Source organism: Bos taurus, chromosome 10 (assembly GCF_002263795.3).
Source record: "Bos taurus isolate L1 Dominette 01449 registration number 42190680 breed Hereford chromosome 10, ARS-UCD2.0, whole genome shotgun sequence".
Taxonomy (NCBI): Eukaryota; Metazoa; Chordata; class Mammalia; order Artiodactyla; family Bovidae; genus Bos; species Bos taurus.
The window spans coordinates 82,632,753-82,648,351 of NC_037337.1; the positions used below are offsets into that span (position 1 = coordinate 82,632,753).

Genomic DNA, 15,599 nt, shown 5'->3' on the forward strand with positions numbered 1-15,599 from the left:
TGGTAGTCTTCTTTAATCTAGAGCAGTTCCTCAGTATTTGACACAATATTGACATTTTTAATGGATACAGGCTATTTTATACACGACCTTCAATTTGACTTTGATATTTCTTATTAGATACAGGCTGTGCTTTTTTGGTAGAAATATTACAAAAGCAATGTGTTCTCAGTGTATCATTTAAGGAAGCACATGATAACTGATGTATGCTTTTACTGGTGATAACTGATCTTTTGTCTAAGGGTAGTGTCTGCAGTGTTTTTCAAACTCTGCAGTGTTAACATTCTGGGCTGGATAATTGTCTGTTGAAAGCTGGGTGTGGGGAGGCTCTGTCCTGTGCATTGTAGGATGTTTAGCATTATCTCTGACTTCTACCCACTAGATGCCAACAGCATACTCACCCTGGTTGTGACAACCACAGTGTCTGCAGACTTCACCAGCCGTCCCCTGGAGGGTGAAATCTCCCCCCACCCCCTGCCTGCCCCCGCCCCTTGAGAACCAGTACTCTAATCATTTTTCTCTTGTAGTCAATAACTATATAGGAGATACTTGAGATTGTGTATATATCCTGTTGCTCTGCATATCTCCACCGACTTGTTTTTAATATCTGTTGATATTTCTTGGCTGGTGACCAAATAGTGATTTTTTTAGGTCCATGTTGCCTTCTATATTTATTAGTTGACTTCTTATCGTAAGAACTTTCCCTTTTCTTGTATTGGTGTGGATCCACAGACTCTTACTTTATTAAATGGACCATAATGTTACTATCATTACTTTTGATGTTCAAATTGTCCCTGATTTGACCATTGAGAACCCATCAGCTGCCTTCCTTGTCCTTTTGACATACTTTTATCATTTTAAAAGTTTTTTCTCCATTAGGAGCACAATAATTTGTACCAGGCTCATCTTATACTTTCCCCGTCTTAGCCTGAAACCAGCCTTTTCTCTGTGGATCCTTGGTTCCTTTTATTGAGCATTGTTATTTATAAACTAAGATCGGTTTGCTAGTAATCTTTATTACTAGAATGTCATTGCCACTAGGTCCTCTCAGTGGATAAAACTAGAAAAATATATGTATACACACATAGTCACACATTTATTCTTCATCTGTCTGCATTATTAAAAATAATGAGTTCATACTGATACTTAATTTCAATCTAACATCCTAAGGTTTATTCTGTTCTTCCTCCTTTCCATATTTGTAATTCCCTTCTGCCACAGTCAGAAACCTGACTTCGTATGGAAACATTTTGAATCTTCAGAATATAAGCCATCAAAGATCTCAGTAGCTAGTTGTGACTCTTCAAATTAACTAAACTGACTTCTTTTTAATGTCATTTTCAGGGTCATAATCGTATCATTGCCTACAGTAGACCAGTTTATTTCTGTTTGTGCTGTGGTCTTATTTGGCTATTGGATTATGGTAGCAGAAACCTAACGACAACCAAGTTCAAATTATATGGAATAACTTTCACCAATCCTCTTGTGCTTATATCGGCCAGGGATTTAGTTATAGGTGAGTCATCTTAAGGTATTGTAGGTCTTAACATTATTTGTATGCAAACCATTCACTGATCAGTAGACTGATTATATAGGTAAAAATAGTTTTAGTGGACTTATTTTGCTATTTATTGCCATCTTCTCAGTAAAGAACGAAAAAACTATAGGGCGTTAGGAATGAAAAAACTGATGATGAACAAATATAGCCGATGGAATGAGAGATTTTCCTTGGATCTTTATCTCAGGTTCCTATTACATGAAACACCAAATTGTTCATAGTTGGAAAGATTATTTAATACTCAGCCAGGTATGTAGAGAAATAATTTAAAATGGTAACTTTAAGAAATTTGCTTAGTAGTTTTAAGCAATTGTAAGAAACTTGCTTAATAATCTATGTTAATTTTGGGTTCCTTTTTATCATTTATTTTATGGTCTTAAGATGAACAAAGGGATGGATGTGACATGCTATTTTTAACTTGCTTTTCTTTCCTTCTATAGTGTTTACACTCTGTTTCCCAATAGTATTTTTCATTGGTCTCCTGCCTCAGGTGAATACATTTGTAATGTACCTTTGTGAACAATTGGATATTCATATCTTTGGTGGTAATGGTGAGTACTTCCTTATAAAAATTAAGTTTAAAGTATTACTTTTACAGATCATTAAACAATAAACTGACCATTAAGTTGCTTTTTCAGTTTTTATTTTAGAAGTGAAATTAGAAAATGCACTATTTAGTAATTAAAGATTGAACAGGGATTAGTTTGTAGATAGGAAAAAAATAGTCAAGTCTGCTACTTTAGTGAAAGATCTGGGAATAATGGAGTTGATTTGTAACAAGTGTTAAAATACTGTTACCTTAAAGTTACAGTGAGTTACATGGAACTTATATAGACTCATGAAATATTTATAAAAGATCAAGTAGTTTGAGCTCTGATATGTGGCATTATGTTTACATTTTGAATTAGTGTATACATTTGATATTCTATATATTTAGTTTCAGAGCTTTGTTTCATTGTTAGAATCAGTTCAGTTCAGTTGGTCAGTCATGTTCGACTCTTTGTGACCCCATGGACTGCAGCATGCCAGGTCTCCCTATCCATCACCAATTCCCAGAATTTACTCAAACTCATGTCCATTGAGTCGGTAATGCCATCCAACCTTCTCATCCTCTGTTGTCCTCTTCTCCTCCTGCCTTCAATCTTTCCCAGCATCTGGGTCTTTACCAACAAGTCATTTTGTATCAGGTGGCGAAAGTATTGCGAGTTTCAGCTTCAGCATCAGTCCTTCCAATGAATATTCAGGACTGATCTCCTTTAGGATGGACTGGTTGGATCTCCTTGCAGTCCAAGGGACTCTCAAGAGTCTTCTCCAACACCACAGTTCAGAAGCATCAATTCTTCAGTGCTCAGCTTTCTTTATAGTCCAACTCTTACATCCGTTCATGACTACTGGAAAAACCATAGCTTTGATTAGGCTGACCTTTGTTGGCAAAGTAATATCTCTGGTTTTTAGTATGCATTCTAGGTTGGTCATAACTTTTGTTCCAAGGAGCAAGCATCTTTTAATTTCATGGCGGCAGTCACCATCTGAAGTGATTTGGGATCCCCCAAAAATAAAGTCTGCCACTATTTCACTGTTTCCCCATCTATTTGCCATGAAGTGATGATACCAGATGCCATGATCTTAGTTTTCTGAACATTGAGTTTTAAGCCAACTTTTTCACTCTCCTCTTTCACTTTCATCAAGAGGCTCTTTAGTTCTTCACTTTCTGCCATAAGGGTGGTGTCATCTGCATATCTGAGGTTATTGATACTTTTCCCAGCAATCTTGATTCCAGCTTGGGCTTCGTCCAGTCCAGCATTTCTCATGATATACTCTGCATATAAGTTAAATAAGCAGGGTAACAATACTTCTTTCCTGATTTGAAACCAGTCTGTTGTTCCATGTCCAGCTCTAACTGTTGCTTCCTGACCTGCATACAGGTTTCTCAAGAGGCAGGTCAGGTGTTCTGGTATTCCCATCTCTTTCAGAATTTTCCACAGTTTGTTGTGATCCACACAGTCAAAGGCTTTGGCATAGTCAATAAAGCAAAAGTGGGACACCTAAACCAGAATGCTTTTACATTTTACTAAATAAGATTTTTAGAAATATCTCTGCTTTTAGAGTAGAATATGTGAATATGAATTGATACCGTTAGAAATGTATTCCCCTGTTGTATGTACATTTTATTTTCAAAATAAGACGAAAATAAAATTATTCTGGAATAATGTTCTGCAGAACTTGAAAATAACACTTTGGTCCGTGGTTAACTGAGGTTAAAATATGCCTTTATTTAGTTTAACCATCCAACATTTTACTGAGAGATGAGTGCACAGTTAGGAAAAAAAATATGAAAGGGAAAGAAATTACTGACCCTTATTCATCACATTTTGCTGTCTGTATCTTCCAAGTACAGCATTGAAATTACCTCTACTGATAAAGTGTTGATATTATGGTTTAAATTTTAAATAGAAACTAAGCTTTTTCTATGTTGCTGTGTATCTAGAGCATTTTTAATGGTTTGAAGTTTTGAAGGTGCATGAATTAAGAACAGTTGGTGTTCAGCACAACTTAATGGGTAGAAAGCAATTTGAGTATTTGGGGGGCTATTATAGGTGCTATATTAATCTATGGAGAAGGTTTAGTGTAGATAATTTATAATAGTGGGCTTCATCATAATTTATAAACTTGTAAGGTATAAGCTTTTTAATATCTCCTAAAGAAAAATTTTTCTTGTAGTTTTTTTTAAGGTCACCATATAAAATTACTGTTGAAGTCTGTTATCTTAGCCATCCTTTCTTCCTTATTATTAGTAATCCCATTGGATCTGTTTTTTTGTTGTTAGTAATTAGTCAGATCTATACTTTTTGTGAAAATTAATTAATTATAGGAATATAAATTTACTTCTGTGGGTAGCACAAGTTCTGTTTAAATAGACAGACTAACATCTTTTAGTGAAAATATATTTCTAGTTTCTTTTGAGGCTCTTTGAACTTTATTTTCCCAAACTTTTATAAATAATAAGGTACATTCTTAAAGCACAATATAGGTATAATTTTTTCTACTGTAGATATAGTAGTAAAATAAAAAAAGATTTTTATTACTTTATTCCTTCCAAGGTGAATATATTTTACCTTGTATCAGAAATTGTCTGTAATAAACCTTTATCATTTCAAAATTTTTTGAAAGGACAGGATAAAGAGAAACTCAATTTTCATAAATTGAGCAAGTAGATATTTAATTATACTCAGTATCATATCATTTTAAGTGCTTTTCAGTGACTTGTTTATACAAGTTTTCTCCACCCATGTATACGTTTATGGATGTTGATTTCTGCTCCCTCTCCTGTCTAGCCACCACAAGCCTGCTTGCAGCGCTTTACAGTTTCGCCTGTAGCGTCGTGGCAGTAGCCTTACTGTATGGATTATGTTACGGGGCCTTAAAGGTGAGCATTACGTGTAGTATGTTTTGTCATTAGGGCTACTTTTCTATTAATATATGAAGATTGTTTTAAATTGACTAATTACTTTTTTTCCTGGTATGTCTTCAGTATTAATTTCCATGGTCTTCATATGTTGTGCATTATTCTCATTCTAATTTAGTTTGAATTTGAAAGCAATTTTATAGTTAATTATTACTAAAAGAAAATTCTTTTCTGTGCAGTAATAATAGGTTAATATTAGAAGCAGATTATTAAAAACTAAGCTGGTCTAGGATAGAGGTGGGGCATGGTGATAACAATATGAAATTGATTTCAGATTTTTACTTAAGAATATGTGTAATTACTCTTCATATCAAGATTTTTTTCAAACTTAGAGAACAAGTTCAAGTACTGCAATTTAAGATTTAGTCTAGTAAAAATTAATGCACTGAAATTTAATGTCATTATTGGTTTAGAAGAATCTGATGAGCCCTATTAGCTCCATTTTTAAGTAATTGTCACCAAATTATAAGTAAAAATTTTAGGTTTCTCATAAACAATTCTTGGTATTCTTTTTAATGATCAATACAAGATAAACAGAGAATAATAGGGTTGAAAGGGTTATGAGAAGGGCTCATAGCATCCTTCCTTGACTCATGGACTCAGTAGCATTTACTGTGCTTACTATGTGCCTAGTTCTGTGCTAAGTACCATTTTCTGCCTTTAAGTTACCGGTATGTTAACTGTGGTTAACAAGTTAATTGAGCTCTTAACTGAGGGTGAATAGAGGGGATGAAGGCTGTGAAAACAGAGTATTACAGGTATATGAACTAAGACATTATCCTCTTCAGCCTAAAGGGATTAGAGATGATTTTCCAAGGGGGTGGTTTTTTACCAAAATTTGAAGGACAGTAGAAATTAGCTAGTTGAAACAAGGGATGAAGAACCATCGAGTTGTAAAGAAAGTGTGTTGTGTACAGGAAACAGCAAATAATTTGGAATTGCTGGAAATTTGGGTACATGAGGAAAGATGGCCTACAGTAAGGCTGGAAAGGTAAGCAACGACTGGATTTTGAAATATCTTTTGTCCTGAACGTATTGGGTGGACATGGAAGACCATCAGAATAATTTGAGGTAAGGCAAGGAAATGATCAGTGTTGCATTTTAGAAAGATTACTTGGTCCCCAGTGTGAAATACAAGCAGGTAGGATCAGAAGTAGGGAGTCACTTGTGCTGCCATCTTAAAATGATAAGAGACTTCATGACAACTGGACTCAGTGAATATATTTGGGAACTCAGTGATTAAAAAGAAAAAAGCCCAAGTAGGATCTGGGATGACTTCTGGGTGGGTGCTGGTTTGAACAGCCTATTACATAGTGATACTAATGCACATGATTCGAAGTCTTTGAGTTTACTGGGCAAGGGGATTGTTTACATTTAGACACTTTTATTTGTTGGCATTAATGGGGTATCCAGGGGTACATAGTAGGTAGTTATTTGTGGTAATGATGGAAAGATTTAGAATTCGTCAGCAAATTCAAGTATAAGAAAAAGATTGCTACCCTGGGTTGGCAGGAGAAAATGGACACAGATAGAACCCTGGGAAATGCCAATATTTAAGCAGTGAATATTAAGCAGTGAATGAAACAAAATCCAACAAAGGAAACTTCAGAGGTGGTACAACGTGAAAAAATTTTTATTTAATTTGGCATTTAATAGAGGATATTGGTGACTTGAGCAAAATAGCTTTTTTTGGTATTTTGGCTGAGGAAACTAATAGAAATTTAGGTTTGAATTGATATTAAGGAAACATGTTCTACTCTCTGTAGAATATAGTTGAGAAGCCTGTGTGCATGAGACAATTGTTTCCTGGGTTTTGTTTTCTAAGAAAGATCTGAGGCTTGATTGCATTTAAAAGGGGAGGTAGGAAATTGAGCAGAGAGGGAGATGCTTGATTGGTGGCCCAGAGAAGAACTAGAGGTAATGAATGAGATCCAAATCCAAGCTCTCCCAGGTACACCATCTAAACCATCTGGTATAAAAGTTTTCAGATCTGTGTTTGGAGAGTATGTTTTGGAAAATGGGTCATTATTTGGAAATTGCAGCCATAGAAGTTAACAGTGCAGTAAGTTTTCTAATTTTCCAAAAGCCAGTTTAACTGTAATTATGTAGAAAAGAACAGCAGTTGTAAAGCTGCCAACTAGTACCTTGTGTCCTAAGACAGGCAGGGAGATATATTTTTTTCCTTCTTTCTTGGCCATGGCATTTTATACCAGACTATTTTAGTTTTAGATGTCCCCCATTGTAATAGAATCAATGTGCAGATTTGGTTATGTAAATGAGTAAAGACTATATACAAAGATTTTATCATAGCAGTGTTTATAACAGCAAAAGCTGTAAATGACCCAATATTTGTCATTTGTGACTAGTTAAATTAATTATGGTATAGCCCCACAATAGAATACCATACGATCATGAAAATGAATAAAAATAGATTTTTATGTGCAAATGTGGATTTCTAAGATGTATTATTTTTCTTTTTTCCAAGCTGTATTGACATGTAGTTGACAAATAAAAATTAAGATATTTAAAGTGTACATGATGATGATTTGATATACATATAAATTGTGAAAGAACTCCCCCATTAAGTTAACACATTTATCACCTCACATATTTACTTTTTTAATTTTTTTTGGTAAGAATGTTTAAGTTTACTCTCTTAGCAAATTTCAGTTCTACAATACAGTGTTATCAGCTATAGTCACTGTGTTACTTACTAGCTTCTCAGACCTTATTCATCTTTTAAAAAATTTTTAAAGCTTATTATTTTAATTTTTTATTAAGTTATAATTGACAAATAACATTATATTAGTTTCAATATTTATGTATATTGCAAAATGAGCACCACTATAAATCTTAATTAATATGTATCTCCGTGTGTTAGTTGCTCAGTCATGTCCAACTCTTTGCAATTGCATGGACTGTAGCCCATCAGGCTCCTCTGTCCATGGAATTCTCCAGGCAAGAATACTAGAGTGGGTTGCCATTTCCTTCTACAGGGGATCTTCCCAACCCAGGGATTGAACCTGGGTCTCCTGCGTTGCAGGCAGATTCTTTACTTTCTGAGCCACCAGGGAAGGGCACTATAGACAATCACAAATATTTTTTCTTACGGTGAGAACCTTTAAGATCCTGTCCTCTTAGTAACTTTCACATGTGCAGTGCAGCACCATTAACTCTATCACTGCGCTGCATTACCCTTTCAGTACTTAATCATCTTAAAACGGGAAGTCTGTGCCTTTTGACCCGGTTTATCCACTTTGCTCACAGCTCACCTAAATTCTGTCTTACAGCTGTTTGTGCTCTTTTACCAACCTTTCCCTGTTTCCCCTACCTCCCAGTCCCTGACAAGCACCTTTCTATTCTCTGCTTCTATGAGTTTAATTTTTTTTTCCCCTTTTTAAGATTCCACATATAAATGTTAAGATGCAGTATTTGTGAATCTCTTTGTGGCTTATTTCACCTAGTACATTGCCCTCCAGTTTCATTCATGTTGTTGCAGTTGACAAGATTTCCTTTTTTTTAGGTTGAGTAATATTCCTCTGTGTGTATGTGTGTGTGTGTGAATACAAAGGAAAGCAATATGCCAAAAAATAAATGTTCCCTTTGTGCCTTTATTTAAAAACACACCCAATAACTTATATATACATAGAGTATTTATGGAAGAATACACAAGAAATTGATCATAGAAGTTACTTTTGGACAGTTAGATTCATTGAGGAACATTGTTGCATATCTTTCAGTTCAGTTCAGTCGCTTAGTCGTGTCCGACTCTTTGCGACCCCGTGAATCACAGCACACCAGGCCTCCCTGTCCATCACCAACTCCCGGAGTTCACTCAGACTCACGTCCATCGAGTCGGTGATGCCATCCAGCCATCTCATGCTCTGTCATCCCCTTCTCCTCCTGCCCCCAATCCCTCCCAGCATCAGAGTCTTTTCCAATGAGTCAACTCTTCTCATGAGGTGGCCAAAGTACTGGAGTTTCAGCTTTAGCATCATTCCTTCCAAAGAAATCCCAGGGCTGATCTCCTTCAGAATGGACTGGTTGGATCTCCTTGCAGTCCAAGGGACTCTCAAGAGTCTTCTCCAACACCACAGTTCAAAAGCATCAATTCTTCAGCGCTCAGCCTTCTTCACAGTCCAACTCTCACATCCATACATGACCACTGGAAACACCATACCCTTGACTAGACGGACCTTTGTTGGCAAAGTAATGTTTCTGCTTTTGAATATGCTATCTAGGTTGGTCATAACTTTCCTTCCAAGGAGTAAGGCTCTTTTAATTTCATGGCTGCAGTCACCATCTGTAGTAATTTTGGAGCCCAGAAAAATAAAGTCTGACACTGTTTCCCCATCTATTTGCCATGAAGTGATGGGACCAGATGCCATGATCTTCGTTTTCTGAATGTTGAACTTTAAGCCAACTTTTTCACTCTCCTCTTTGACTTTCATCAAGAGGCTTTTTAGTTCCTCTTCACTTTCTGCCATAAGGATGGTGTCATCTGCATATCTGAGGTTATTGATATTTCTCCCGGCCATCTTGATTCCAGCTGTGCTTCTTCAAGCCCAGCATTTTTCATGATGTACTCTGCATATAAGTTAAATAAGCAGGGTGACAATATACAGCCTTGACGTATTCCTTTTCCTATTTGGAACCAGTCTGTTGTTCCATGTCCAGTTCTAACTGTTGCTTCCTGATCTGCATACAAATTCCTCAAGAGGCAGGTCAGGTGGTCTGGTATTCCCATCTCTTTCAGAATTTTCCACAGTTTGTGGTGATCCACACAGTCAAGGCTTTGGCATAGTCAATAAAGCAGAAATAGATGTTTTTCTGGAACTCTCTTACTTTTTCGATGATCCATCAGATGTTGGCAGTTTGATCTCTGGTTCCTCTGCGTTTTCTAAAACCAGCTTGAACATCTGGAAGTTCACGGTTCACGTATTGCTGAAGCCTGGCTTGGAGAATTCTGAGCATTACTTTACTAGCGTGTGAGATGAGTGCAATTGTGCGGTAGTTTGAGCATTCTTCGGCATTGCCTTTCTTGGGAATTGGAATGAAAACTTACCTTTTCCAGTCCTGTGGCCACTGCTGAGTTTTCCAAATTTGCTGGCATATTGAGTGCAACACTTTCACAGCATCATCTTTCAGGATTTGAAATAGCTCAACTGGAATCTATCACCTCCACTAGCTTTGTTCATAGTGATGCTTTCTAAGGCCCACTTGACCTCACATTCCAGGATATCTGGCTCTAGGTGAGTGATCACACCATCGTGATTATCTGGGAATATAATCATATCTTTAGGAATGGTTTAATTTTTTTTTTAATTTTTTTAATCTATTCACTAATATAGACATTTATTAGATTGATACAAAAGTAATTGTGGTTTTGGACCATGGATTTTAAATCATTATAAACAGACTTGACCACATCTTTATTAATCAGAATAGGAACCACTACAATCTACACATTTTTGCCAATGAGAAATAAGTTTGTTTATTCCTGTAGTGTAAAAACCCATGCTTCAGGATTTGATGAACTCGTGGAAAGCATTTTCTGCCTCCTGCTGTTTGTGGAAGTGATTTCTTGCAAAAAGTTGTGGAGATGCTTGAAGAAGTGGTAGTAGGTGAGAGGTCAGTTGAATATGGAGGATGAGGCAAAACTTTGTAGCCCATTTCATTCAACTTTTGAAGTTTGTTAGTGCAACGTGCAGTCAGGCATTGTCATGGAGAAGAATTGGGCCTCTTCTGTTGACCAGTGTGGGCTGCTGGCATTGCTGTTTTCAGTGCATCTTACCAATTTGCTGAGCATACTTCTCAGATATAATGGTTTCACCAGAATTCAGAAAGCTCTAGTGGATCAGATGGGCAGCAGACCACCAAACAGTAACACAGTGACCATGACCTTTTTTGGTCCAGGTTTGGCTTTGGAAAGTGCTTTGGAGCTTCTTCTCGGTCTAGCCACTGAACTAGTCATCACTGGTTGTTGTATAAAATCTACTTTTTGTCACACATACTAATCCAATCAAGAAATGTTTTGTTGTTATTGCATAGAATAAGAAAATATGACACTTCAAAACAGTAACTTTCAGTCAGCTCATGCGGCACCCACTTATCCAGCTTTTTCATCTTTCCAGTTTGCTTCAAATGCCAAACAACCATAGAATGCTTGACGTTGAGTTCTTCAGTAACTTTTCGTGTAGTTTTAAGAGGATCAGCTTCAGTGATCCTCTCAATTGGTTGTTGTCAAATTCCGATGGCCGACCATTACGCGTCTCATCTTCAAGGCTCTCATCTCCTTTGCAAAACTTCGTGAACCACCTCTGCACCCTGTACATCGGTTAGCAGTTTTTGGGCCAAATGCATTGATTGTTGTTGCAAATTGTCTCTGCTGCTTTACAACCCATTTAGAACTCAAATTAAAGAATTGCTCAAATTTACCTTTTATCTAGCAGCATTTCTAAAGTAAATATAAACAGCAGGTAATAAGTCATTAGCAAAAAACATAAGCAAGAAATGCACATTAAAATAATGTATAACATAATTTAAGAATGTGTTTAAGAACATATCCCAGTATCAATCAGCAAAGTTCAACAACGCAAACCATAATTACTTCTGCCCCAACCTAATGAACCATGAACTTCCAGATGTTCAGGCTGGTTTTAGAAAAGGCAGAGGAACCAGAGACCAAATTACCAACATCCGATGGATCATGGAAAAAGGAAGGGAGTTCCAGAAAAACATCTGTTTCTGCTTTATTGACTATGCCAAAGCCTTTGACTATGTGGATCACAATAAACTGTGGGAAATTCTGAAAGAGATGGGAATACCAGACCACCTGACCTGCCTCTTGAGAAACCTGTATGCAGGTCAGGAAGAAACAGCTAGAACTGGACATGGACAAACAGACTGGTTCCAAATAGGAAAATGAGTACATCAAGGCTGTATATTGTCTCCCTGCTTATTTAACTTCTATGCAGAGTACATCATGAGAAACGCTGAGCTGGAAGAAGCACAAGCTGGAATCAAGATTGCCGGGAGAAATACCAGAAACCTCAGATATGCAGATGATACCACCCTTACAGCAGAAAGTGAAGAAGAACTAAAGAGCCTCTTGATGAAAGTGAAAGAGGACAGTGAAAAAGTTGGCTTGAAACTCAACATTCAGAAAACTAAGATCATGACATCTGGTCCCATCCCTTCATGGCAAATAGGCAAACAGTGGAAACGGTAGCTGACTTTATTTTTTGGGGCTCCAAAATCACTGCAGATGGTGACTGCAGCCATGAAATTAAAAAACGCTTACTCCTTGGAAGGAAAGTTATGACCAACCTAGACAGCATATTAAAAAGCAGAGACATTACTTTGCCAACAGAGGTCCGTCTAGTCAAGGGTATGGTGTTTCCAATGGTCATGTATGGATATGAGAGGTGGACTGTAAAGAAAGCTGAGTGCTGAAGAATTGATGCTTCTTCGGAGAGATCACTCCTGGCTGTTCATTGGAAAGACTGATGTTGAAGCTGAAACTCCAGTACTTTGGCCACCTGATGCGAAGAGCTGACTCATTTGAAAAGACCCTGACACTGGGAAAGATTGAGGGCAGGAGGAGAAGGGGACGACAGAGGATGAGATGATTGGATGGCATCACCGACTCAATGGACATGGGTTTGGGTAAACTCCAGGAGTTGGTGATGGACAGGGAGGCCTGGTGTGCTGTGGTTCATGGGGTCTCAAAGAGTCGGACACGACTGAGCGACTGAACTGAACACATCTATTAGAAATTCTGACTTCTGATTTTTTTGTTTACATTTTTTCCCTTGAATTTCAAAGCTCATTAAAAGTTAACAGTTTTCCTCTAAGACAACTTTATTACTTACTGTTACATACATACTTCTTACATCTTTACGTATTTTTAAAGAGATTGCTAGAATGTGGGCCATTGTTTACTGAAGTAACAGCATTTAGACCCAGTACAGCCTGTAGAACAAATTCAGCTTTTAATCTTTTAATCATCATATTTCATGATTCAAAATTATTAATCTAAATAACGTAAGTCATTTTGAGACCAATTTAAGGTTGCTTTTCTTTTGTCTGAGAGAAATAAATAGTGTCAAACGTTTGTTGAATAATACTTGTTTTGAAGCAGAATTTATACACAGTGAGTCTTAAGTACATAGTTTGACAGGCTTTGACAAATCATGTACCTGTGTAATATACACCCCTAGTGAGATATAAAATAGTTTCTCACCATCAGAAGGTTCCCTCATGTTTGTTCCCAGTCACTTTTATTGTAGGTTTTGTACCCCTTTTTCCCTTCCTCAGAGTTATCACTTTCAGTTCTTTGAGCTGATTCTCATGGTGTTTGCCTCCGTATCTCTAAGTAACTAACTTATACTTCTTAAAATTTGTCAAGTTTTAGGCATTAGCCATGGACTGCACATTATGGAAGCTGTAGACTTACCTTTGTTTTGCCTCTCTCCCCACATTCCTATGAGACAGTCTTCCTTGTCTCCCTCATACACCTGATGTGTTTACGTTATCATCACTATGCTAATGCTGTTCTTACATACATTTCATTTTCTCCTCTATTTTGTTGCCTTATGTATTCATCTCTCTTTCATTCTGAAACTCTTCACATACTGTTTAATTTTATGCTCAGTAAATTCAAACATAAAAGGAAGTTCAGTTTTTGGTTCCACCAGTTAACTGGACATACTTAAACCATCTCTGCCCTAGTTTCTTCATGTATAAATTAGAGAGTAACAGTACATATCTCTGAGGATGATTGTAAGAATTTATAAATACTTACAGAGATCTGAGAAAGGAGCTTGATACAGAGTATGATATACATAATATGATGATGATGATTAGATTTTTATGTAGCCATTAAAGAAAAGGTCTCTGTTGTGGTGTGGAACAATTTCCAAGACTTTATTATTAAATGGGGGGGAGCATGTTGCATAATAAACTACCATTTGATTGTGTAGTCCACCATTCTCCCCTCTTGAATCCCTAAAGACAAAGGTGCTTACCTCACAGGCCATACTTAAGAACTGTTAACTATTCCTTTCACCAGTGTTGTCTACTCTGTACCAGGTACCATGCTAGCAGACTCCAGAGATACTACAGTGAGCAAAGCAGACATGGCATATCCACATGTCTGCTTGACCTCAGAAGCTAGCTTTGTATTATTTATTTCTGGGAATGTACAGCTATTCACTCAAGAAGCACTGAATGCCTAGTGCTCTAGGGAATATAATGGCATGTGAACAAAGGCATCCAGAAAGCAGCGTACCAAATGTCAGCAGTTTGTTTTGCCTTGAGTATTACATCATGTGTTGCCTCTTCCTGCTCCATTATTATGTATAATCAAAAGTTTGCGACAACAGGTTATTTTGTTTTTAAAAAAATAGGACATGGTTTACTATAAACTTAATATGACTTAAAATTTGACAGAAATTGATAGCAGCATGTATCAGAAACAAATGTGTCATTCCTAGCATATAATAGAGCTTTAGTACCAAAAGCAACCTGATGATCATTTAGCAATTAGATTCTAGTTCATCAGAAAGTAATAATAAGTCTTATGGAATAAAATGCAATTGATAACATTACTGAAAAGGTTTTGTTTAATTCAGTTATCTTTCTCTCTTTGTCAAAATACTGACATAAAAGGATTATATGGTACATTGTGAATTAGAAACATATTGTTCTGTCAAACTTTTTTTTCCAACAGGATTCTTGGGATGGCCAGCATATTCCAGTGCTTTTCTCCATTTTTTGTGGCTTATTAGTGGCAGTATCCTATCATCTCAGCCGACAAAGCAGTGATCCATCTGTGCTTTTGTAAGTGATCACTTGTTATTGAATTAGAGAAATTTAAGTAAATTGGCATTTCTTTCTAATTTAACTCCCAAGATCTGTTTTTCCACTGCATTGTCAAAACACTGTTGACTTATCTATATTTGGTTTCAAAATATATTAACTTTGGGTCATTGTAATCACCAAGGCCTAGAGTATTTGTTAGTTTTTTGTCCTCCAAGATGTAACACTGTATTTTCATTAAAATATTCTTATTGTATGCTTATTTATGGCATCTTAAACTTTGTCATTTGTTAATTAGTAAATATGGGCTTTCCTGGTGGCTCAGACAGTAAAGAATCCACCTGCAATGCGGGAGACATGGGTTCAGTCCCTGGGTTGGGAAGATCCCCTGGAGAAGGGCATGGCAACCCACTTCAGTATTCTTGCCTGGAGAATCCCCGTCGACAGAGGAGTCTGGCGGGGGTAGTCCCTGGGGTCTCAGAGTCAGACATGATGACTGAGTGACTAAGCATGCATACACACGATGAGTAGATACAGTTGGATCACTTCGTTTTCTATTATATCATAAAGTTTATTTGTCGTTTGAAGTACTAGTTTATAGATTATGATTTTCTCTCTCTCTCTCTCTTAACATAAAGCTCTTTGGTGCAATCCAAGATTTTTCCAAAAACAGAAGAGAAAAATCCAGAAGACCCTTTGTCTGAAGTAAAAGATCCACTGCCTGAAAAACTTAGAAATTCTGTTGTAAGTTTTAAC

The 15,599-nt window shown here is 36.7% G+C and overlaps 1 protein-coding gene across 5 annotated transcripts in view; it reads left to right on the forward strand.

Moving 5' to 3' along the window:
* Positions 1-15,599, forward strand: part of PCNX1 (pecanex 1) — a 184,519-nt gene that overhangs the window by 107,392 nt on the left and 61,528 nt on the right. For all 5 annotated transcript variants that reach the window (XM_024998104.2, XM_024998106.2, XM_024998105.2 and 2 more), the window contains 5 exons: positions 1,342-1,513; positions 1,996-2,106; positions 4,891-4,982; positions 14,755-14,864; positions 15,482-15,587. In XM_024998104.2, coding sequence (XP_024853872.1) covers positions 1,342-1,513; positions 1,996-2,106; positions 4,891-4,982; positions 14,755-14,864; positions 15,482-15,587 — 591 coding nt within the window. The remainder of the gene's footprint in view (positions 1-1,341; positions 1,514-1,995; positions 2,107-4,890; positions 4,983-14,754; positions 14,865-15,481; positions 15,588-15,599) is intronic.